This window comes from Rhinatrema bivittatum, chromosome 6 (assembly GCF_901001135.1).
Source record: "Rhinatrema bivittatum chromosome 6, aRhiBiv1.1, whole genome shotgun sequence".
NCBI lineage: Eukaryota > Metazoa > Chordata > Amphibia > Gymnophiona > Rhinatrematidae > Rhinatrema > Rhinatrema bivittatum.
Genome location: NC_042620.1, coordinates 328,348,718 through 328,371,413, shown reverse-complemented (window position 1 = coordinate 328,371,413; position 22,696 = coordinate 328,348,718). Strand labels below are relative to the sequence as shown.

General features: G+C 46.8%; 1 protein-coding gene across 3 annotated transcripts; it reads left to right on the top strand.

Moving 5' to 3' along the window:
• Nucleotides 1–418: 418 nt before the first annotated feature.
• FGF16 (fibroblast growth factor 16) lies at nucleotides 419–22,057 on the top strand. Of its 3 annotated transcripts, XR_003857573.1 has the most exons (4): nucleotides 440–935; nucleotides 16,816–16,919; nucleotides 20,296–20,505; nucleotides 21,162–21,294. XR_003857573.1 is itself a non-coding variant. In XM_029607656.1 (3 exons), exons 1-3 carry the CDS (start codon nucleotides 452–454, stop codon nucleotides 19,347–19,349), a joined length of 813 nt encoding a protein of 270 aa, XP_029463516.1. In that variant the 5' UTR covers nucleotides 419–451; the 3' UTR covers nucleotides 19,350–20,288. The 3 variants fall into 3 exon arrangements, 2 of the variants coding, with proteins under 2 accessions (XP_029463516.1, XP_029463515.1); XM_029607656.1 differs by lacking the exons at nucleotides 20,296–20,505; nucleotides 21,162–21,294 and adding an exon at nucleotides 19,125–20,288 and having other exon boundaries at nucleotides 419–935; XM_029607655.1 differs by lacking the exon at nucleotides 20,296–20,505 and having other exon boundaries at nucleotides 500–935; nucleotides 21,162–22,057.
• Nucleotides 22,058–22,696: the final 639 nt, after the last annotated feature.

Here is a 22,696-nt window from a genome sequence, read left to right as displayed (position 1 = left end):
GTGCTGTGTCGGGGCACCGTGCTGTGTCGGGGCACCGTGCTAGGGGGCACCGTGCTGTGTCGGGGCACCGTGCTGTGTCGGGGCACCGTGCTAGGAGGCACCTGTTTGCAGCCTGCACGAGGTGGGAGAGAGGCCACCGCGGCACTTTCACGAGATGACTTGCGGGGTGCATTTAAAAAAAAGAGCAATTCTGCAGCCACAGTGGTTTCTAAAGCGCCCTCAATGTGATTTCCTCCCTCCCCACTTCTAATCCAGGCGAGACTGAGCTGGACGGGGCCAGCAAGTAACCGTCTGCTGAGCGGGGAGGGAGCCGAGGGATCGGTACCAGGATGGCTGCAGCACTCGGACTTCTGCAAGAACCTGCCAGAGGCTCTCACGCTTCAGGCTTGCTTTTTCCTATCCCCCCCCCCCCCAAAATAAAAGGGAGTGAAGATTTTTCTCACAAAAAAAAATGCACGGGAAGCCACAGCGAGGAGGCTGCCAGCGAGGTGTGGCTTATATTCAAATGCGGAAGATGGCAGACGCCCGGGGCGCGGGGCCGTATATAAGGCGCCGTCCGCACGCGGCAGCCGGGCACATGCAGCGATGCAAGGCGAGCGGCGGCGGCAGCAGCAGCGGAGGAAGGCGGCGCCGTGAGTGCGGGGCCCCCCCCCCCCCCACAGCCATGGCCGAGCTGGGCGGCTTCTTCCCGGGGGCCCTGGACGGGGACCTGCAGGGCTTCTCCGCCGCCCTGGGGCAGGCGGCCGAGGCCCCGGGCTTCCTGAGCGAGCGGCTGGGGCAGATCGAGGGCAGGCTGCAGCGGGGCTCGCCCACCGACTTCGCCCACCTGAAGGGCATCCTGAGGCGGCGGCAGCTTTACTGCAGGACGGGCTTCCACCTGGAGATCTTCCCCGACGGCACCGTGCACGGCACGCGGCAGGACCACAGCAGCTTGGGTGAGTGAGGCGCGGCCTCCCCCTCCCCCCCCCCCAGCACGTGCGGGAGCCCTGCTCGGGGTCGGGGCTCCCCCTCAGCACGTGCCGGAGCCCTGCTCGGGGTCGGGGCTCCCCCTCAGCACGTGCCAGAGCCCTGCTCGGGGTCGGGGCTCCCCCTCAGCACGTGCGGGAGCCCTGCTCGGGGTCGGGGCTCCCCCTCAGCACGTGCCGGAGCCCTGCTCGGGGTCGGGGCTCCCCCCCTGCACGTGCCGGAGCCCTGCTCGGGGTCGGGGCTCCCCCTCAGCACGTGCACGTGCCGGAGCCCTGCTCGGGGTCGGGGCCCCCCCTCAGCACGTGCGGGAGCCGTGCTCGGGGTCGGGGCTCCCCCTCAGCACGTGCGGGAGCCCTGCTCGGGGCTCCCCCAGCACGTACCGGAGCCCTGCTCGGGGTCGGGGCTCCCCCGCAGCACGTGCGGGAGCCCTGCTCGGGGCTCCCCCAGCACGTACCGGAGCCCTGCTCGGGGTCGGGGCTCCCCCTCAGCACGTGCGGGAGCCCTGCTCGGGGCTCCCCCTCAGCACGTGCGGGAGCCCTGCTCGGGGTCGGGGCTCCCCCTCAGCACGTGCGGGAGCCCTGCTCGGGGTCGGGGCCTTCCCGGCCGGAGGGGATGGCGTTTGGCTAAGGAGAGCGGAGAAGAAACGTTAGCAAAGGTCGCTCCGACAGCAGGGACGGTGGGTTTGGTTCTTGCAAAGGGGGACGGACGGACGGGGACTGCACATCTGCAATCCGGGTCCTTCCTGCCTGCACTTCTGCTCCTGGAGCTTAACTCGAAGCTCGACTGCCCTGGGAACATTTATAGGGGGGAGGGAATAAACCCAAACTAGGAATATCCAAAGCAAAAATCACAGAATGTTACAAAAAAAAAGAGTCATTAAAATGCAGGGAGGGGGCAGATGATGCCCTCACTCCCCCTCCCGGGAGTGAAACCCGCGGTCTTCTCCTCTCTCTCTTCTTCCTCCCAGGTGGTTTCCCTCCGCTGCGCCGTCGGTGCCACTCGCCCAGCTGATCGCCCCCCTCGGCAGCGCCAGGAAAGCTGCCGGCCCAGGTGGCTGCAAACAGGGGGCACAAAGGCTTTACCCAAAGGAAAGGTTTAGGAAACGTCCCCAGGCAGAGGGCACTGGCACAAGGGGGGGGGGGGGGGGACTGAGCCCTCTCTTCGGCAGGCAGAAGGCTTAAGACCCGAGGAAAGGAGTTTAACCTCGCAAAACTGGGCAAGAAAATGACCTTTCCCTCTGCCCTTAGACGTGGACTAACAGCAGGTCAGGAGGGAGCCTGGGATTGGAGGTTAAAACATCCCCCCCGGTCTGACCTTAACATTTTCACACCAATGCACCAAGGTTTTTTGCCCCATTCGTTGTCGGGGGGGGGGGGGGGGGGGGGGGGTTAGTGCATCAGGCCCGTTGTCTCCCTGTGCCTCTCAATCTGCAGTAACAATAATTATAGGATTGTGCCTTCTTGCCACCCAGCTTCCATGGAAGCTGTGGCCTTTTTTTAAGGCAGGTGGCAGACATGGGTGCAAGGAAACCTACGCAAGAGCTGGCTGCATGAATATTTTACAATTATTTTACAAGGATAAATAATCCTGTTTAAATAAAAAGCAGTGTATGAATGCAAACTATTAGTAGTTTAGTAAATACACTTCTATTTTGTAATTAATGTTTTTTTAATATAAAAGTTGCCACACTGGATGAGATCAAGTCCAGCATCCTGTGTCAAACAATGGTCAATCCATGATATAAGTACCTGGCAAATACCCAAACAGTAAATAAATCCTATGCTACTAATAAGCAGTGGCTATTCCCTAAATCAATTTGATTAAGAGCAGTTTATGGACTTCCCCCTCTGGGAACATGTCAAAACCTTTTTTAAACCCAGTTTACACTAACTTCCCTAACCACATCCCCTGGCAATTAATTCCAGAGCTTAATTATGCATTGAGTAAAAAAAATATTATATTAGTTTTAAATGTATTACTTATATTGTGAGTCCCCTGGTCTTTTTACTTTTGGAAAGCGTAAACAACTGATTAACATTTACTCGTTCCATTCCAGTCATTATTTAGACCTCTATGATATCTGCCCTCAGCCATCTCTTCTCCAGCCCGACCTTCCAATCCCCAGGACTAGATTCTGCCTCTCCTCCATATTTGGACCCCAGCACCCACCCCCCTTCCCTTTTCCTCCCCATGTTTTCCTTGCCTCCTCTGCTTTCTTCTTTCACTTTTCCTTAAAGATAGCGCTTTATAAAATAATTGTACCGGTCTGCTAAGGTATTCTAACTTTTCCCACCCGTGTGCTTTGTGTGCCCTAAGATTTAAAAAAAATCACAAATTTTTAAATTGTAGTAGCACAAGTTTAGCGAACACTTAGTTTTACTTTTAAGGATCAAGAAGCAAGAATAAGTTGTTCCGCGAACGTTTTCCATAACTTGGAGGGCTGGTTTTCAACAAGGGTTTTAGCAGCCAGTATCCAGATGTGAAATGCCAAGCAGCATGGATTTCTCTTTCAACATTTTCTTGAAGCCGTGTATAATAAAGAGTTATTTCTTGTAACTGAAGGCCCAGGCTCCAGCGAGCTGGGATGTAATCCTGATGCTCTGACAGAATTGGAGGAAGATTAAGCATAGCCGAGAGCCTATAGAGTGGTTTACTGGCAGAGCAGACACAATATTTGTACTCAAGAAGCAGAAGTATCTGAAGTCCAGTCTTACGGGTACGGTTTTTATATTAGAATTCCACGCACATGTATATTTGGTTATTTACTCTTTCAGATACTAGAAAGTCTAGGGGGCACTCCATGAAGTTAGCATGGGGCACATTTTAAAACTAATGGGAGAAAGTTCTTTCACTCAACGCACAATTAAACTCTGGAATTTGTTGCCAGAGGATGTGGTTAGTGCAGTTAGTGTAGGTGGGTTCAAAAAAGGATTACTAGCAACATATAGCTGTGTTTAAAAAAGGATTACTAGCAACGGTAACATGGAATAGACTTAGTTTTTGGGTACTTGCCAGGTTCTTGTGGCCTGGATTGGCCACTGTTGGAAACAGGAGGCTGGGCTTGATGGACCCTTGGACTGACCCAGCTTGGCATGTTCTTATGTTCCTAAATTCTGCAGGCAGAAACAAACGAGTCATTACTAGGTCTAGTACTGCAGAAGACAAATTTCTAGGATGTGACAAGACATCATGGCTACTTCTGAGTCCCACATTTTTCCCTCAGCTTTCACATCAATATGATTAACTTATTTATTTATTTATTTAAATGCTTTTAAAATATACCGACATTCATAGGACATATCATGCCGGTTCACAATCAACATTGGAAAGGCGGAAGAGGAAATTACAAATAACAGGGAGGGGGGAGATCAATCTATTTGTCTTTTGACAAATAGATTGATCATCTCCACATCACGAGTTTACAAACTGGGAAAATATAAGACATCTATGGACTGTGTGGGAAGGGACCCTCATCACTTGTGATGGTATTAAGAAAAGGGTGGGAGTGTGCGGAGCCTTCAGTAAGAATTCGAGGCGCGACATTCAACGCACTGCAGGACACGATCCTTTCACAGAGTTAGGGACCTTCCTCGGCAGTTTTGCTTTTTTTTTTTCTGGGAATTTCAATGTTATAACAAAAAAAATCAGTGGAAAAATGACTTTCCCACGGATTTCTCTCTCCTGTTTGTTACCACAAAGTCATTTTTCCACTAGGTTTTTTTTTTGTTATAACATTGAAATTCCCAGGAAAAAAAATAAAAACTGAGCATGAAGGTCCCTACATATAATCAGAACAGACACAGAAACTCTGTACTTCCACTGTAGAATCATTCATAAAAAATAAGGAATAAACTAGGATATAATAATATACAAAATCAGTCCCTGTTGTTGATTAGGTTGCCCTGCATTTTTCCACGCATATATTTAGTTTTTTTTTTCTCAAAAAGCATCCCTCCTAATGTCCGTACTAGGGAAGGGTTTTTGTAGGCACAGACCATACACACGGATACTTTTAGAAAACATCCTATTCTGAAGACGTGACGCACTGTACCTCAGGACGTTCCTGGACGCCGTCTTCTTAGGAATGGGTAGGAGGCATGCAGTACGGTTCAGGGCTTGCAGCACATATATTATGTGCACTTCAGTCCGTTTTCTTGGTTTGCTGCAGAGAAGCTCCGAAGATTAGGCTTGTGAGAACGCACAGGTTTCCCAGTTAGAGATGACCACAACCCAGAGGAGGTGGTCAGGAGATAGACAACAGTATCACCCCCCCTTGCCCTGGTAGAGCGTTTGCAGGCCACCATGGAAAGGCAGAATAACAGGTGAAATAACAGAGACTCTAAGTTATCTGTCAATAGGAGAAACCTGTAAATGATGCTGCTTTGTCCAGCTTACTGGAATAATGAAATCCTAATTAAGAGTTTTGGTACCCGAGTGAGCTCTGTTTTATTACTAAAGCGAGGAAATAGGCCTTAATGGTCCTGAATAGCCGTCACGTTCTCTGTTTCTATAAGAAACCCCCGGGAGCACTTACATTTCACCCCGAGCCTGTGCACAGCCAATCCTCGTTAGCATCACTGCCAAGGCCCTGCCACTCGTCCCTTTCCAGCTGCTGCGCAGAGAGGCTTTTGCTTACCTTTCTGGGGAGCAGAAAGTGGGGGGGACGTGTGCTGGCAGCGCACCTGACTGCCCCTCATTGGACGGGAGATCTGGATGAGAGGCGCACTGTTTCTTCTCCTTCCGTGCTGCCTTTTCAGTCTCTGGCTGCAGGATAAATTCTGCAGTGCGCCACGCAGCAGAGAGCGAACAGGGGGGGGGAACCCTTTGGAAGAGAGGCTCCCCGAGATAGCAAATCGGACATAACTGGGAACCTTTTTAAGCTTCTGGGAATCCCTGCTAGAACACAAGAGAGAAAACGTCACAGAAGAGGCAGAGAATAGGAAGGCGCTGTCATCTGCAATGAAACGGGGCATTTTAATGAGAACAAAAAGAGAAAAACAAGCAAAATGTTGTTTTGCGTTTCATTTCTGTCCCCTCTGCTACTGCTCCCACCCGCCTCGTCCACCAAAACCCGTGCCTTCCTCTAAAGCCACCTGTGCTACCCCTTTCACTGTCTCCCAGCCCCGGACTCCCTGTACCCCCGTCTGCAATGTAGGAGGCAGCTCTTAGCAGCTCAGAATGGCGGCGGCTGACCAAGATTTTTCTTGGGGGGGTGCCCCATTTTCATTTTTTTATTTTTTAATACGTGAACACCCCCCCCCAAAACAAACAGCAAATGAAATGGAAAAACAAATCAACCCCCCTCCCAACAGAGAAATGTCCTGTGCACACCCCAGCAGATATTTCTTTTGATAACCATTAAATAACTCTTTCCGAGTTTAACAAACACAGACGGCTGCTCTCGTTCTGCTCTGATACGGCTCCACCCACTTTTTCAGGAGCAGAGTTGGTAAAGGAAGCTAAATTTGGCCAGATGTGCATGCACCGTCACCATTGCATGCACCCCTCTCTCTCATGTATATTCCTTGTGGATATCCTGAAAGCCTGGCTGCTTTGTGCCCCTCGAGGACAGGAATTGGCTACTTCTGCCATAGAAGTGCCGGCCCTGGAGAGCCACAGACAGGCCTGCTTCTCAGCATAGCCACAATGAACAGGCATGAGATTAGACTTGCATGCAGTGGAGGCAGGGCATGCACTCCTCTCTCATGCATATTCTTTGTAGATCTGCAGAAAACCAGGCCCATTTATGGCTCGCTCTTAAACATTTTAATTAGAGAAACCACACAGCTCAAAAAATAACAAAACACAAGTATTGGAGGCACAGATAAGCAAGGCTCAGTAACTGGTACAATATTAATAAGCCTCTTACAAGTCAGTATCCTCCAATATCACTAAGAGATGCGGCTCCTCCCGGTCCAGTACCTTTCCCAAATGGCATGGTTTACTTCAGGTTTATCCCGGCGCATATCAAAGCCAATTCGGCTAATGCAGACTGCCAATGGGAAGTCTCAGGACAACCTTTCCAGAAGAAAGCAATAGTTAAGTCGGCAGCAGCAGCACCAGTCATTTCAAATAGTTACTCCGATCTGTTTGTGGCTCTTCAGGCCTGCCTTAGGGCATCAGTCCCTCTCCTCTCTGAGCCCCAGTCTATTTATGGGGCTGCTGTTACTTAACTCTTGCCATTCATTTGGTTTTACTTACATCATCAATGCTGGAAAATGGCAAACCGGACTGTTTAGTGCTGCTCCACTCTGCTTAAATACGGAACAAAGACGAAAAAAATGTTACTTGATTAGTTGTGGGGACAAAAGCCAAAATGCTCCAATACGTCATTGTAATGCAACCGCCAGGCAGAGTTTTGAAGGAACTGCCTCCCCCCAGTCCTTGGCTTGAAGGGTCTTCTTGGCAGGTTCGAACCCACTGCTCAGGTCTTCAGGGTGAGCAGGACTCTGCCTCTTATTTCTGCACTGTTGTGAATGGAATTCTCCCCCCGTCCCCTCCAACATATCTGAAAGGATGGGATCGTTGTAGTCCTGGGAGAATCGCAGTCAGTGTAGGAGACAGCTCTTAGCAGCCATTGAGAAGGGCATTCTGTGGCCATCTTCAACATATCTGAAAGGATGGGATCGTTGTAGTCCTGGGAGAATCGCAGTCAGTGTAGGAGACAGCTCTTAGCAGCCATTGAGAAGGGCATTCTGTGGCCATCTTCAACATATCTGAAAGGATGGGATCGTTGTAGTCCTGGGAGAATCGCAGTCAGTGTAGGAGACAGCTCTTAGCAGCCATTGAGAAGGGCATTCTGTGGCCATCTTCAACATATTTGAAAGGATGGGATCGTTGTACTCCTGGGAGAATCGCAGTCAGTGTAGGAGACAGCTCTTAGCAGCCATTGAGAAGGGCATTCTGTGGCCATCTTCAGCATATCTGAAAGGATGGGATCGTTGTAGTCCTGGGAGAATCGCAGTCAGTGTAGGAGACAGCTCTTAGCAGCCATTGAGAAGGGCATTCTGTGGCCATCTTCAACATATCTGAAAGGATGGGATCGTTGTACTCCTGGGAGAATCGCAGTCAGTGTAGGAGACAGCTCTTAGCAGCTATTGAGAAGAGCATTCTGTGGCCATCTTCAACATATCTGAAAGGATGGGATCGTTGTACTCCTGGGAGAATCGCAGTCAGTGTAGGAGACAGCTCTTAGCAGCCATTGAGAAGGGCATTCTGTGGCCATCTTCAACATATCTGAAAGGATGGGATCGTTGTACTCCTGGGAGAATCGCAGTCAGTGTAGGAGACAGCTCTTAGCAGCCATTGAGAAGGGCATTCTGTGGCCATCTTCAACATATCTGAAAGGATGGGATCGTTGTACTCCTGGGAGAATCACAGTCAGTGTAGGAGACAGCTCTTAGCAGCTATTGAGAAGAGCATTCTGTGGCCATCTTCAACATATCTGAAAGGATGGGATCGTTGTACTCCTGGGAGAATCGCAGTCAGTGTAGGAGACAGCTCTTAGCAGCTATTGAGAAGAGCATTCTGTGGCCATCTTCAACATATCTGAAAGGATGGGATCGTTGTACTCCTGGGAGAATCGCAGTCAGTGTAGGAGACAGCTCTTAGCAGCCATTGAGAAGGGCATTCTGTGGCCATCTTCAACATATTTGAAAGGATGGGATCGTTGTACTCCTGGGAGAATCGCAGTCAGTGTAGGAGACAGCTCTTAGCAGCCATTGAGAAGGGCATTCTGTGGCCATCTTCAACATATTTGAAAGGATGGGATCGTTGTACTCCTGGGAGAATCGCAGTCAGTGTAGGAGACAGCTCTTAGCAGCCATTGAGAAGGGCATTCTGTGGCCATCTTCAACATATCTGAAAGGATGGGATCGTTGTACTCCTGGGAGAATCGCAGTCAGTGTAGGAGACAGCTCTTAGCAGCCATTGGGAAGGGCATTCTGTGGCCATCTTCAACATATCTGAAAGGATGGGATCGTTGTACTCCTGGGAGAATCGCAGTCAGTGTAGGCGACAGCTCTTTACGGCTATTGAGAAGGGCATTCTGTGGCCATCTTCAACATATTTATTTTTATTTATTTGTTGAATTTTATATACTGTCATTCGGTAGAGCCATCATAACGGTTTACAAAAATATACATTTTTTTCTTAGCAGTTGTGTATCAGAAAAAACAATGTGAACAATATCAGAAATAAGCATATCAAGTCCAGAGAGCATTATTAGGTTGGATGAGGAGGGTATGCAGTTCAGGGTGAAGAGAATGTATTAAGAGGTTTATAACTGAGAGTTGGAATGATCAGATGTCTGAGGGTCAGTGTAGAATTTGCGGAACATTAGTGTTTTTAGGTCGTGTTGGGTTCTCAGGAATTTAGGTAGGGTGTTCCAAAATTTAGGTGGGGCAATTGAAAAGGCTTTCTCTTGTGGTTGCCAGATGCGCATCTTTGATAGGGGGAATGTTTAGGTAACCTGAGTTATTAGAGAGTAGGTTTCTTGGAGGATTTTGAGGGATTATGTTTAGGGTGTTAAGACCTTGATGATCATTGTTTAGAATTTTGTGGATTATGGTCATTGATTTGTAAGCAATACGTGCAGTAATAGGGAGCCAGTGAAGTGAGGTCAATATTGGTGTTGTGTTCACTTCTTTTTGTTCCAGTTAGGACTCTGGCGGCTGAGTTCTGCAATATTTGGAGTGGTTTGAGGGATGAAAAAGGTATTCCAATTAGTAAGGAGTTGCAATAGTCGAAGGTGGAGAAGATAAGAAGTTGAAGTACAGTTCTGAATTCTTAGGGGTTGAGAAATGGTTTCAGGTGTTTTAGGGTTAGGAGTCTGTGGTATCCTCCTTTAGTTTTATTTGCTATGTGGTTCTTGAAAGAAAGTTTTTTATCAATGATAACTCAGAGGTTCCTGGTGTGGGTGGTAGGGAGTATAGTTATCATTTGTTTGTCAAGTATTGTCAGGGGTGGTGGAGTTGGATTGGGTTTTTTATCCATGAGTATTATTTCAGTTTTGTCAAAGTTGATTATGAATTTCAGGGAATTTAGGAGATGTTTGATTGAGATAAGTAGTTCTGAGGTTTTCTTGTAGATGTCTTCAATCAAATTTTGTATGGGAATGAGGAGCTGAATGTCATCAGCGTAGAGGAAGTGTGTGATTTCATATTATTTTAGTAGTTGGCAGATGGGGAGAAGGTATATGTTGAAAAGGGTGGCTGATAAAGCTGATCCTTGAGGGACTTTGGTGTTGAGGTTGATTATTTGATAGGTTGTTGTTGATTAATACTTGGTATATTCAATCAGATAAATAGGAAGAAAACCAACATAAGGTATTGCCAGTTAAACCAATTTGGGATAGTAGCTCCAATAGTATATTGTGGTTCACTGTGTCGAAGGCAGCTGAAAGGTCAAGAAGAATGAGCAAGTATTTTTCACCTTTGTCAAAGCCTCTTATGTCATTTAGGGAGATGAGGAGAGATTCTGTGTTTAGGTTTTTTCTAAAACCATATTGGGATGGAGGTAGGATGCTGTTTGTCTCCAGATAGTCATTTGGTTGAGTGTGTACGACTTTTTCAATGGTTTTGGCTATGAACGAAAGGTTTGATATGGGATGGTAGTTGGAAAGGATTTCCGGATCTAGGTTGTTCTTTTTAAGGATTGGTTTGATGACAGCAGATTTGAGGCATTTGGGGTAGTTGCCTTCGATCAGTGATAAATTGACAATTTTGGTGATGGTTTTTGATATGGTAGGTTCAATTGATTTGAGGGTTGTTATTGGGATGTTGTCTAATGGATGGCTGGCGGGGTTCATTTTATTTATTATAGATTGAATTTCAGTGGTGGAGGCAGTGTCAAAGTTTGACCATGATGAGGTTATCTTGTTGTTAAGTTTGGTGTTCTGTTTGTTGTTGGTTATGTTGAATTGGATTAGATGAGATATTTTGTTGAAGGAATCAGCAAAGGCATCGCTTCCATGTTTGGTGCATGAAGACTCTTGGATGGTTTTGGTAAGTTTCTGAACTATTGTGAATAACATTCTGGGGTTATGATGAAATTTGGAGATTTTGTTGGAGAAGAATTCCTTTTTCGCATTGTTGATATTTTTATATTGAGCTAAGTTGTTCCGATAATTATTTAGTGTGGTAGTATTTTTGTTTTTTCTCCATTCTCTCTTTTTTTCTGAGTATGCGTTTGGCAGTTCTGATATTTTCGTTATACCATTGGTTGTTGTGTTTGGGTTGTTTAGTCTTTGTAATAATGGGATTGATGTTGTCTGCAACTTGTTTTGTGATGTTTAGCCATGATGAGGTAGCGTTCTCGGAGTTAGATTGATGTTTAATTCGGATTGAAGATTTTTTTTGTAAAAGTTCTATGTTGAATGGTGGATGGTAGGATATTTTGTTTGGGGTGATTTGAGGAGGTTTAATGTTGAGGTTGGTATGTAAGTTAGCTTGGATTAGATGGTGGTCGGACCAGGGGTATCTCTGTGGTGTGGGTAGAGAATGATTTCCAGATTTCAGTGTTGACAAAAATGAGGTCAATTGTGTGGCCTGCTTTATGAGTTGGAGATTGGACTATTTGTTCTAGATATAGAGTTGAGAGTGCATCCATGATAGTTTGGCAGATGTTTGAGTGAGTTGGTAAGTTGAAATGTATGTTGAAGTCACCAAGTATGATTATGGGTTTGTTGAGGGAGATGTTCATAATATATTCAATTAGAGATGAGCAGTTTTTATCGAGTGCTCCTGGAGGACAGTAAATGAGGCATATTTGAAGTTTTGGTGAATCAAATAAAGCAATTTCAAATGGTGGAGGAATGTTAGATGGGCGAAGTGTTAGTTGCAGGCTTTTTTTTATATCTGAAAGGATGGGATCGTTGCACTCTTGGGAGAATCGCACTCAGTGTAGGAGACGGCTCTTAGCAGCTATTGAGAAGTGCATTCTGTAGCCATCTTCAACATATCTGAAAGGATGGGATCATTGTACTCCTGGGAGAATCACAGTCAGTGTAGGAGACAGCAGCTACTGAGAAGTGCATTCTGTAGCCATCTTCAACATATCTGAAAGGATGGGATCATTGTACTCCTGGGAGAATCGCAGTCAGTGTAGGAGACAGCTCTTAGCAGCTATTGAGAAGGGCATTCTGTGGCCATCTTCAACATATCTGAAAGGATGGGATCGTTGTACTCCTGGGAGAATCGCAGTCAGTGTAGGAGACAGCTCTTAGCAGCTATTGAGAAGTGTATTCTGCGGCCATCTTCAACATATCTGAAAGGATGGGATCGTTGTACTCCTGGGAGAATCGCAGTCAGTGTAGGAGACAGCTCTTAGCAGCTATTGAGAAGTGTATTCTGCGGCTATCTTCAACATATCTGAAAGGATGGGATCGTTGTAGTCCTGGGAGAATCGCAGTCAGTGTAGGAGACAGCTCTTAGCAGCTATTGAGAAGGGCATTCTGTGGCCATCTTCCCCTTATGAGTTTCTCTAATGCAGCCAGGCATGTGTGCTCGCTGAAGCTTGCATCCCTGAGTTTTACACTGACCCTGAGCAAAACTCTCTCATCCTCCATGTGCCCACCACCACATCAATTGGCGCTGACCCAGTGCAGGGAGAAGAAGGCGCTTACCAACCCTACCGTGGAAGAAGATGAGTGACTCGGTGCACATCTGAAACCTGTGAGCAGCAACATAAGCTGAGAGCAGCACAGCTCACTCGTGCTACCTTGGCGGTCTTTCTGCGCAGTTCCTTGTATGTAATTTTTATATGTGGTGACTGCAGAGTCGCTCTGCATATTACAGGCACGTATTCTGTTTTTATGTTCAATGCATGGAAAGAGTGAACAACCTTGGCAGTTCTTCTGTAGCTGGAGGAAGGGAATGGGAGCTGTGCTTAGTGGTAATTAATAAGTACAGTACCTGATTTATTGTTAAACCTAACAGAAGTCTTTAAGTGCCCCCAAAAGAAACTGGCAAAACAAAGGGCAATCTCGACAAACCCCACCTAAAATCATCTGCTTTAAAGCAGCTGAAACTGATTTGTAAATAAGGCTGGCACTTCACCTTTCCCCTTGCTCATCCCCTGCTTTCTTTAATTCCATCCCTGTTTTGGCCCCACCCTCACCATCCTCTCCCTGAAGAAGTGTTTAAGTCCTAAGCCTACCCCCTTCCACTCTCAGTAGCAAGACCTCTGCTTCTGCAGCCTCCTTTCCCCTGGGGAGCGTTTGCCCCTTGTCGGTATTTACGCCCCTGAGGGGTTTGCCCTTTGTCGGTATTTACACCCCTGAGGGGTTTGCCCTTTGTCGGTATTTACACCCCTGAGGGGTTTGCATATCTATCATCTTGTCTCTCTCTCTCTCCCCCAAGAATACACAGGGCCGTGGAAGGGCATTAGGCAGTCCCACACTCCCTCCCCTTCCTGCCCAACATTTTCATAATTAAACCCAATAATCATGACGACACCATCAACATCTCTTCCAGAACAAGTTTGCAAAAATCCAGAATTGGACAGCTCTCAAATATTAAACTTTGCTTCATGTATACTATATAATGAAAGGAGGAAGGTCTTACAATCGCTTACATTATTTCTCTAACTTGGGACTACTGCAACTCTCTTCTCCTAGGACTCCCAGCCAACCACATTAAACCTCTCCAACTTCTTCAAAATACAGCGGCCAGGGTAAAAGAAAATTTGCTCACGTTGGCTCCCTGTGCAATTCAGGATAACCTACAAAGTTCTGCCAATAATTCATCCTAACAATGAATTACTTGGAATAAAATTCAATCTCCGTATTCCTACACCATCACGGAGATCTCACGACAAAGGCTCATTTGAAATTCCAACTATAAAAAAACGACCACCTACAACAAAGAAGAGACAGAGCCTTACCAATAGCAGGGCCGATTCTCTGGAACTCCTTACCAGAAAGACTTGGAAATTTAAGCAAGATCTAACGTCCTGGCTTTTCAGCAATACCTTTTCGCTAACTCTGTAACTTAAGCTCACCCTTAAGTCTGGGTTATGCTCACTGAATGTCGTCTTGTTTATATATCCCCCCTGTTTTTATGCCTTTCCTCTATCTACGTTTAACCTTATACACCGGTGTGATTCTCACATGGCATGACGGCATATAATGAAAACTGCAGATATTAAACCAGACCCTAGAAAGCAAGTACATCTCCTACTTGTGAAACGGAACGAGCTGGACTGCTACAGAAAGTACCCCCTAGCAGAACCCCTCACCTTGGTCACCACAAGCAGAACACAGAGCCGGACCAAGTCCAGAATAAGTGACCACGAACAAAAAAAAGGAATTCTGCAGCCAAGAGATGAACTTTTCTCTGCTGTCTACGCCAGTCTCACCTGCTCCCCTCCTATTGCCTCCAGACAACGGGAAGAGTAGGAGTGGAGGGGCTGGATTAGGGAGCAGAGTGGTTATTTCTTTTCTCACCCCCTTCTCCCTGCACATTGCCTGGGGCTGGGGCAGTGCACAGAGCAGCTGTTTTCAGTCATTAACCCCCCCAAGTTACAGCAGTCTAGGCCAGGGATTCCCACCCTACACAGGGCTCACTTCATTCTGGCACATCAGCATCTTCTCTTCCCCCACTTCTGGCTTCAACACTTTCCCCTCCCTCTACCCCCTGGTATAGCCCTCTCCCTTTCCTCCCCCCCCCCCCAATCACTTTCTCTTCCCGTTCCTGTTCCTTACACCTCCCTTCCCTCTCCCCGTATCATTACCTTCTTTTCCTTTCCCCTGGCATTATCACCCTCCCTCTCCCTCCACTCTTCTGGCATCACCACCACCTTCTTTCTCTCTCCCTCTCCTCTTCTGGCATCACCACCTCCACTTTCCTTCTCTTGCCACCCATATGACATTTCACTCTCTCCTTCCAAACTTGACATCACCACCTTCTTTCCTCCCCGCTGCCCAAACTCTCTCCCTTCACCCACTGCCATCACCACCACCGTCTCTCTTTAGCCTCTGGCATTATCACCACTTTTCTCTTTTGTCCCTCCACCTCTCTGGCACCATCACTTTAATCTTCCCTCTCCTCTCTGTCCACCTTTCTGGCATTATCACCGTCCCTCCCTAGCATCATTACCACCCTTCCTTAACCCTCCACCCCCTGGCAACATCTTTCTCTTATCTTTCCTCTTTCTACCCTTCTGGCATCAGCAGCACCTTCTCTTCCCTCTCCCCTGGCATCACCTTCTGTCTTTCCCTCTAATCTCTGGCTTATCACCTTCCTTGCCCCTCTAGCCCTCGTCATCACCACCTTCCCTCTTTCCCACCCTCTGGCATCATCACCTTCCACCACCCCCATTGAGCTGTTGCTTCTTCCTCCTGCCTCTTCACTCCCCGGAGCTGGCAGAAGACTGAGCAGCCCTTGCCTGCTGCGGTTTCTTCCTCCTTTTTCGGCTTACAGCATGTCCGGCAGGACTACGGAGAGCTGAGAGAGGGGAGCAGATAGGTGCTGCTCTCTGGCCCCCTCTGCTGGCAGGAAGGAAAGAAGCAACAAGACTGCCGGAGGCTCAGCTTGACACATCCGGCTCTTCTCAGGGCACACCGGTTGGGGGAACACTACCCTGGGCAATCACTTAATTTATCTGATGGCAGAACCGTCCCTAAGTGTTCACATGTGTAGGCCCATAAGTCTCACCTCAGAGGACTTCTGGTGCAGAGCGAGTTGCACTATTTTAGTTGCCCTCCTCTGGACTTTGAAAAACAAGGTTCGGCAGTTACTACCCCTAACCAATTAAGCTAGATATTTCACTTAGATGCAGCTCCAGAACTGCTCTCTACATCAATGGTGGGGATGGAAGGGAAATAGAACCAAAAAGTTACTAATAAGGGCCAAAAGTAACAGATAAGTATGAGAAAAAAAAGTGCGTAGCTTGCTGGGCAGACTGGATGGGCCGTTTGGTCTTCTTCTGCCGTCATTTCTATGTTTCTATGTTAAGGTTAAGACATGGCTGTTTTCTTTGCTGTAACTTTGATAGGTACCTAATTTTGGATGGTTCCTGGGCTGTAGAATATGGTATTTTTCCAGAAAAAGGGTCGATTTGAGGTATAAACTGGGGATTTATGGGATGGTGAATATGAAGGGTAGGGTGTGCTGAGGCTGAGCTAATGTTAGGGTAGGAGTTTTTGGCATGCAAGGCTACGATTTGTGGGGTGGAAGCTCTTGGCATATTTTTTCTTTTTCATTTTATGATATATTTGATGATGTGTGTGATTGTTGGCTGTTTTGGGTTATTTTAACTCGTAAACCATTTTGGATATGATATTTGAAGCTGGGGAAGTGGTCTATAACAATAGTAAATAAGTATTATTCTGGAGATGTGGTCTCCAAAATTGAAGAGAGTCTGCAAATAGTTTTTAGATAAGCCTTCTACTTTATCTCTTCAGTGTATTACGTAATGCTGAGAGATGACATTCTGCACCTGACAGTTCCCAGCTCAACCCAATAAACGTTTTTAATGTTAATCAGAACAAACTCAAAAATGAAACATCAGAATGCAAGGCTGCTGTGGCTCTGAAGCAGGGACATTTCCCGCACTGTATGGCCAACATCAACTCGCTTTTCGGTATATCTGAGGATGGCAGCAATTGATTAATACTGTAGCACACGCAAGCTCTCTGCTGGAAATGTAACGGTAAAGCAGAGCACGTGCGGGAAACTCAGTGGCCATTTTCTAGGGGGACTGGGCATTGATTCACAGCGGGAACCTTTGGTCTCCTTCACGCACTGCGAGACAGGAGAACTGATAGGATTGCATCCTTTTCGGACCCATGGCAGCTTTGCTCTGTCAATATTAACAGCCCATTTCCTCCTTTTTGTTTTTCCCCTTTAGGAATTCTGGAGTTCATTAGCCTGGCTGTAGGGCTCGTGAGTATCCGCGGGTTGGACTCAGGACTTTACCTTGGCATGAATGAGCGAGGAGAGCTATATGGGTCGGTGAGTTTGAATCTTTTTTTTCTTTTCCATCTTTTATGCATTCATATTAAAATCTCTATTGGTCTTTGCATGTTGTGAGGACCCCTTGAGCGTAGGAGTCACAATTGCATGGCAGACCAGAGGAACTTGCCCAGCAGCTCTCTCTATGGAAATCGAGGTGGAGGGTTGGAATAAGTTAAAATTCTCCCAGTTCCAAATAAAGCAGTCAGCTCAAGTCTCTGGCTCAGCCCTATTTCTTGAGAATCTAACATCTCAATTTTTCACTAAACACTTTTACAGCTTCCTGTTATTTTGTCGTTCCTCACACCAGTGGAGCAACCATTTTGACAGACTCCTACCCCTAGGAGCAGGGTCTTGTCTCATCTGATTCTGCCCCTTAAAGGTGCAAGAGTTAGAGGGCCTGGAGACATTGAAATCACTTGCAGTCCATGATCCCTTGAGCTTTTAAAGGGGATCCCAACTTGAACAGGGAAACAGCACTGCCCTTGGGGCTAGACCTGTAAAAGTTTGAGACCATTTCTTAAAAGCTCAGGAAGGCTGGAAGTCTCTTTACATAATTGCTTTTCAGCAGCTTGAGAGATTAACCCTTGCATAAGAGAGCTACATTAAGCACAAAGGAAGGATGAGAAACAGCAGAGACAGGGCAGGGAGAGTGTGAAGAGACAGGAATGGGAGATCTACCAGAAATTTTAAAGGGTTTTGTGGTCAGTGCCGTGAAAACCCACATAAGATGGAGTAAGGTGGGCAGGGGCTAGACTGGGGCTAGTCAGTGTCCACCCATGTTAACTTTGGCCCCCTCCAAAAAAAAAAAAAAAAATTCAGTTCTGGCTATGCCCCTGGCTCACACGTACCCTTCCTCCTCCTCAAACAATCCCTATCTGATGCAAGTAATGTCAGGATAGATGGATGTCTCCAGCTCCTTCTGATCCCACGTAATCTGTATGGTGTCTGGTCATCCTGAACATCCTGCCCTGTCTGGTGGAAGCAATGCAGTAAGGGAATTTCACATTTCCTTTGCAAACCATTTGGATAATAACCCCAATGCTTACATCAATGACGACATTTGAGTTCTCAAATTCCCTAAGTTTATTTTTGTGTTGGTTGATGTGATATCAGGCCAAGCCCTGACTCGCAAAGCTCAGGTTTTACACAGCTGGCACATATCATAAACAGCAGAAATGTGGTATCTGAATATTCCCTGGGCCAATGCTGCAGAGACAGCATTCACTTCCTGCAGGGAGAACATAAGAACAGAAGATATGCCACACTGGATCAGATCAAGGGTCCATCAAGCCCATCCTGTTTCCAACAGTGGCCAATCCAAGTCGCAAATACCTAAACATTAAATAGATCTCAAACTGCTATTCCCTATTGATTAATAGTTTATGGACTTCTCCTTTAAGAACTTATGCAAACCTTTTTTAAACCCAGTTACACTAACTGCCATGACCACATCCTCTGGCAATGAATTCAAGAGCTTAACCTTGTGTTGAATGAAAAAAGATTTTCTCCGATTTGTTTTAAATGAGCTACTTGCTAACTTCATGGAGTGCCCCCCTAGTTCTCTTATTATCGGAGAGACTAAATAACTGATTTACATTAACCTGTTTTTGGCCATAGCTTAAGAAGTGGCCAGACTCAAGCTGTGCTCATGCTGGGCTCTAGAGGGAGCTGTGGTCTATGGCCCATGATAAAAGACTGGCACTGCGACAGCTAGGCTAGACTGCAGGAAGATTAAAAATGGGAGCAAACCAGCTGGAGAGAGTGCTCATGGTACTACTGGAAGCCCAAAGGAGCAGGCGGTAACTTCTGAGTCAACCCTTCCCTTCCCTCCATGGGATCCTGCAGCTTATTAGCACAGTAAACTCATCCTTCCTATTATTCTCTCATTGCACTGAGTGGCAGACTTTTAATAGTGCAGGGCATGAAGGCAAGGAAGCTGTGGTCCTAGATAATGTACCCACAGGCTGCAAGCTGCTTCTCAACAGGTCTTTGGTTTGGCAGACCAGCTGCTATCCCCTCCTGGTGGCATCAGCCCGCTCCGGGTCTCTGATCGGGGCAGGCTCTGCTGCATCAGCCCAACGCCTTGCCTTGTTGGCGCAGAGCTCACAAAAAGGATAGCCATCTCTATTTTTTTTTTTTTTTGGGGTGCTGATTTTCCCCCAGCACCTCTGAAAGGTAATCTCTTCCTAACTTAATTTTCAGGAGGAGGGGGAAGTACCAGTGCATCCCGCGTTTGGAGATTTTCATCAGACCAGAATGGGGAGCAATGAATTGATGATGTGTGGATCTGTCTCCAGAGTAGTGTCTGCACCAAACACAGTTTTCTATGGTCTTGTCAGGATGGCTGCATTTTTAGACGAGATGTACAAGATATTTCTCTTCTGCACTCTTTGTATCCTTAGACTCAGGGCACAGTCTCTAAAGTAAGTGTAAGTTTGGAGTGCATAAAGAATTAGTGGGATGACGACCCCTGCCTTGCAATCTGACCAGACCTTTTCTGGGCTGCGGAAGGCACACATCACTTCCTGAGGATATGCACTTTAGCATCTGTTCTTTCAGCCTGTTACCTGCACAGGTAACACCTCCTCTGGGCACGTTTGAAGCTGCTGTGTCTGTCGCCTCGCAGGAGGAAGCTCTCTCTGCATAAACAGCCTTTCCTTACGGGACATGCAGAGCAAGGCAGCGTTTCTACAAGAAAAGATTCTTTGCGCAAGGCATCACTTCTTACAAAGCACTTGCACGCTTGATATGATGATGCATGTCTTATTTAAATGCTGACTTCAGCTGTCATGCAGAAAAATACCAACGTTTCCGTACAGCGGTGGGAAAATGCTGTAGGATTTTTCTGCACGGAGGAAGCTTTTGAATAAGGACAGGAGAAGGTGTTTGAGTGAACATTTTAAAGTAAAGAAGCAGTTTGAGTTTTCAGTTCTGATGACTTTCGCACGTGTGTTTATTTGAACTCTTTATCCAGCAGGAGAGATGTTCCAGTTACCTCCTTCCATAGGCAGATGGGGGCTGCTGTGGCAAATGAAAGGACAGTAGATCTACAATTAAACTTGGATTTGGCTTTTCTGTACAGCATTCCTTTTTAAAGACAATCATTTTTTAGAATTTTTTTTTTTTTTTTTAAAGCCGAAAGGGAGTTCACAAAATCCAGAACATTTTATTAAACATCTGAAGCGATTCAGAAAGTTCTAGAAATTTCACTAAAACTATTTCCGTCTTGCCAGCCTTCTTGTTCTTTACATGAAGGGTAGGGTGACCCTACCGCAGGACTGTCCTGGTTTTGCATCCCTGCATGCATGGAACTACGATGGTTTCCTGTTTGCAGGAGAGCCACATGTAAAATTCTCCTGTTTGTCTTTTAAAGTTCTTAGAGGCGCTGGCCCCTGCGTATTTGAAGGACTCTCTCTCTCTCAGTATAATCCAGAATGAAATCTGAAGATGTAGATGTGCACCGTCCCAGAAGACCGAACCTGGGGAAGGGCTTAGCACTAGCAATCTGTTTGGGAAAAGGATTACCTAGGTTTCCAAAAACTGACTAAAGCCTGCTTATTTCAACAGCTGTTTGCTTTTTGAGGTGATTTAACTTTTGCTTTTAATCTATATCTATTTTTGGTATTAATTATATTTTATGTTGCTGTTTTATTCTATGTTTGTTATAGTGTTTTGTTTTTAGCTTTTACTCCCTGTTTTGATTACATAAGATTATATATTGCTCGCTTTATGCCATATTTTTGTCTGCTGTAAGCAAAGATACTTTGGAGTAGCAAACTATTAATATTCAAAATGGTTTTGATTTCCCTAAGAAAAACATGCCTGTATTTCCCTGCATGCAGTGGGCCAAGAGCAGGCCTGGCTCAGCTTGTCCCCCTGGCTGTGGAGCTGTTTGATTACCCCTACCTAAGGGGCAAGTAGTTGAGGAGAGGAGGTGACACCAGACTTTGCTCAGACTCAAATAAGGCGCTCTCCTTTTGACTAATTACATGTCCTCTGTCCTGAAAGTCTCCAGGCACTGCTGCATGCATGCACTGGGCAAGCAAAACATAAGGCAGGGGGGCAAGGCCGGGGTGTGCAGCAGGGAGCAGTGCACAGTACTTGGGGGAAAGAGTCTGAAAAACAGGGGGCAGCTTGGGAACTGAGGCCAGCAGCATGGCGACAAGGCGAGCCAGCAGCCCCCCCCCCCCTTTCAGGAAGCAGGTTCTAATCCCCTTCGGTTTTGTCTCGTTTCCGCAGAAGAAGCTGAGCAGGGAGTGCGTTTTCCGGGAGCAGTTTGAGGAAAACTGGTACAACACCTATGCCTCCACCCTGTACAAGCACGCGGACCCCGAGAGGCAGTATTACGTGGCGCTGAACAAGGACGGCTCCCCGCGAGAAGGCTGCAGGACTAAGAGGCACCAGAAGTTCACCCATTTTTTACCCCGACCTGTGGACCCTGCTAAAATCCCAGCTCTGTACAGAGACCTCTTCCAGTACAGGTGATGCCTCCTGACTGGCGCGCTCTAACGAACAGGTAACAGAGGAAAAAGCACTTATGGCGGACTCGGGGGCCCCCCGCCTGGCTGAAGTGAAGGGCAAAGGCTGTTGTGCTTTTTTTTTTTCGGGGGAGGGCCCTACCTGTAATCTTTCATTTTCAGTCCGGTTTTTTTTTTGTTTGTTTTTACCTATTTTTAGTTTGTTTGTAACGGGGTGGTTTGTGCAAAAAAAATGGGGTAACGCACGTTGCAACGGATCGCTGAGAAAAGCAACAACGAAACAGCAAACGTAGGGAGAGAATCCACCGCAGGACTGCTACAGCTGCTGCTGCTAAGCTTGGGGCCGCTATAGAGACTGAGAGAGATTTAAGAAACCAACCCAAGCCCTGGGAGAGTCGCCCTGCTGCAGGGGACGTTTTATTAAAATGCTAAGCCTGGATGTTGTGCCTAAGGATGAAACTTATTTATAGAGTGTATATATTTATTTTATATATTTATTTATTGCAAAGAATTTTATTTTTAAATGAGAGATGCTATGACTGGATTTTGAGCAGAAAGAATAAAGGTCCTACTGAAACCAGGGGGGTGGGGAAAAGTCTAAGAATTCTGAATTTTAAGAGCTAATGACTACAATAAAGTGTTTGTCTTTTATATTGCCACACGCGTGGTGTGTTGCTGCTGTGGCTTCCTGGGCCAAAGAGCGTAACGTTTTTGGTTTCACTGGAAAGGCGATCTCGGCCCTGTGCACAGCCACCCCTGGAGTAAAGAGCCTGGCAGTACATCCCCCAAATTTCCACACGGGCACACAAGCTCGCACGGATGCAGACCCCAAAGCTCGCAGCTGCTGTTAATACCATGCAGTCAGTGGCAGAAGCAATTTGAATTCATAGCCCCTTAATTTTTGCCTGTTTGATGTGCAATGCATCCCTGCAAGGGTCTTGGTCTATCAGTGGGGGGGGTGGCCTGGGAAGCTGATGGGTGCACATTGCAGAGCTCCATTAGCCACACTGGTCCTGCAGAAAACTGGATTGTTTGTAGGCTGGGATAATGCTGATGTTGGTCTAATTAAAACGTCCAGAGATGAGGCTGTACAGCAGCTGTTGAGGTCACACAGATGGCTTCTTCAAGGGTGGCCCAAGAAGCAAGGACCTGTATGGCCCTGCATGCTCTCCATATCCTTGGTTTTGGATAATTCTTATGTTGATTCAAATAAAGTTATCAAAATCTCCAACTGATCTGGCCCCCTCCCATTTGATCAAAGAGTTTGGAAATCTGTTGTGGTATAAAATACCACCC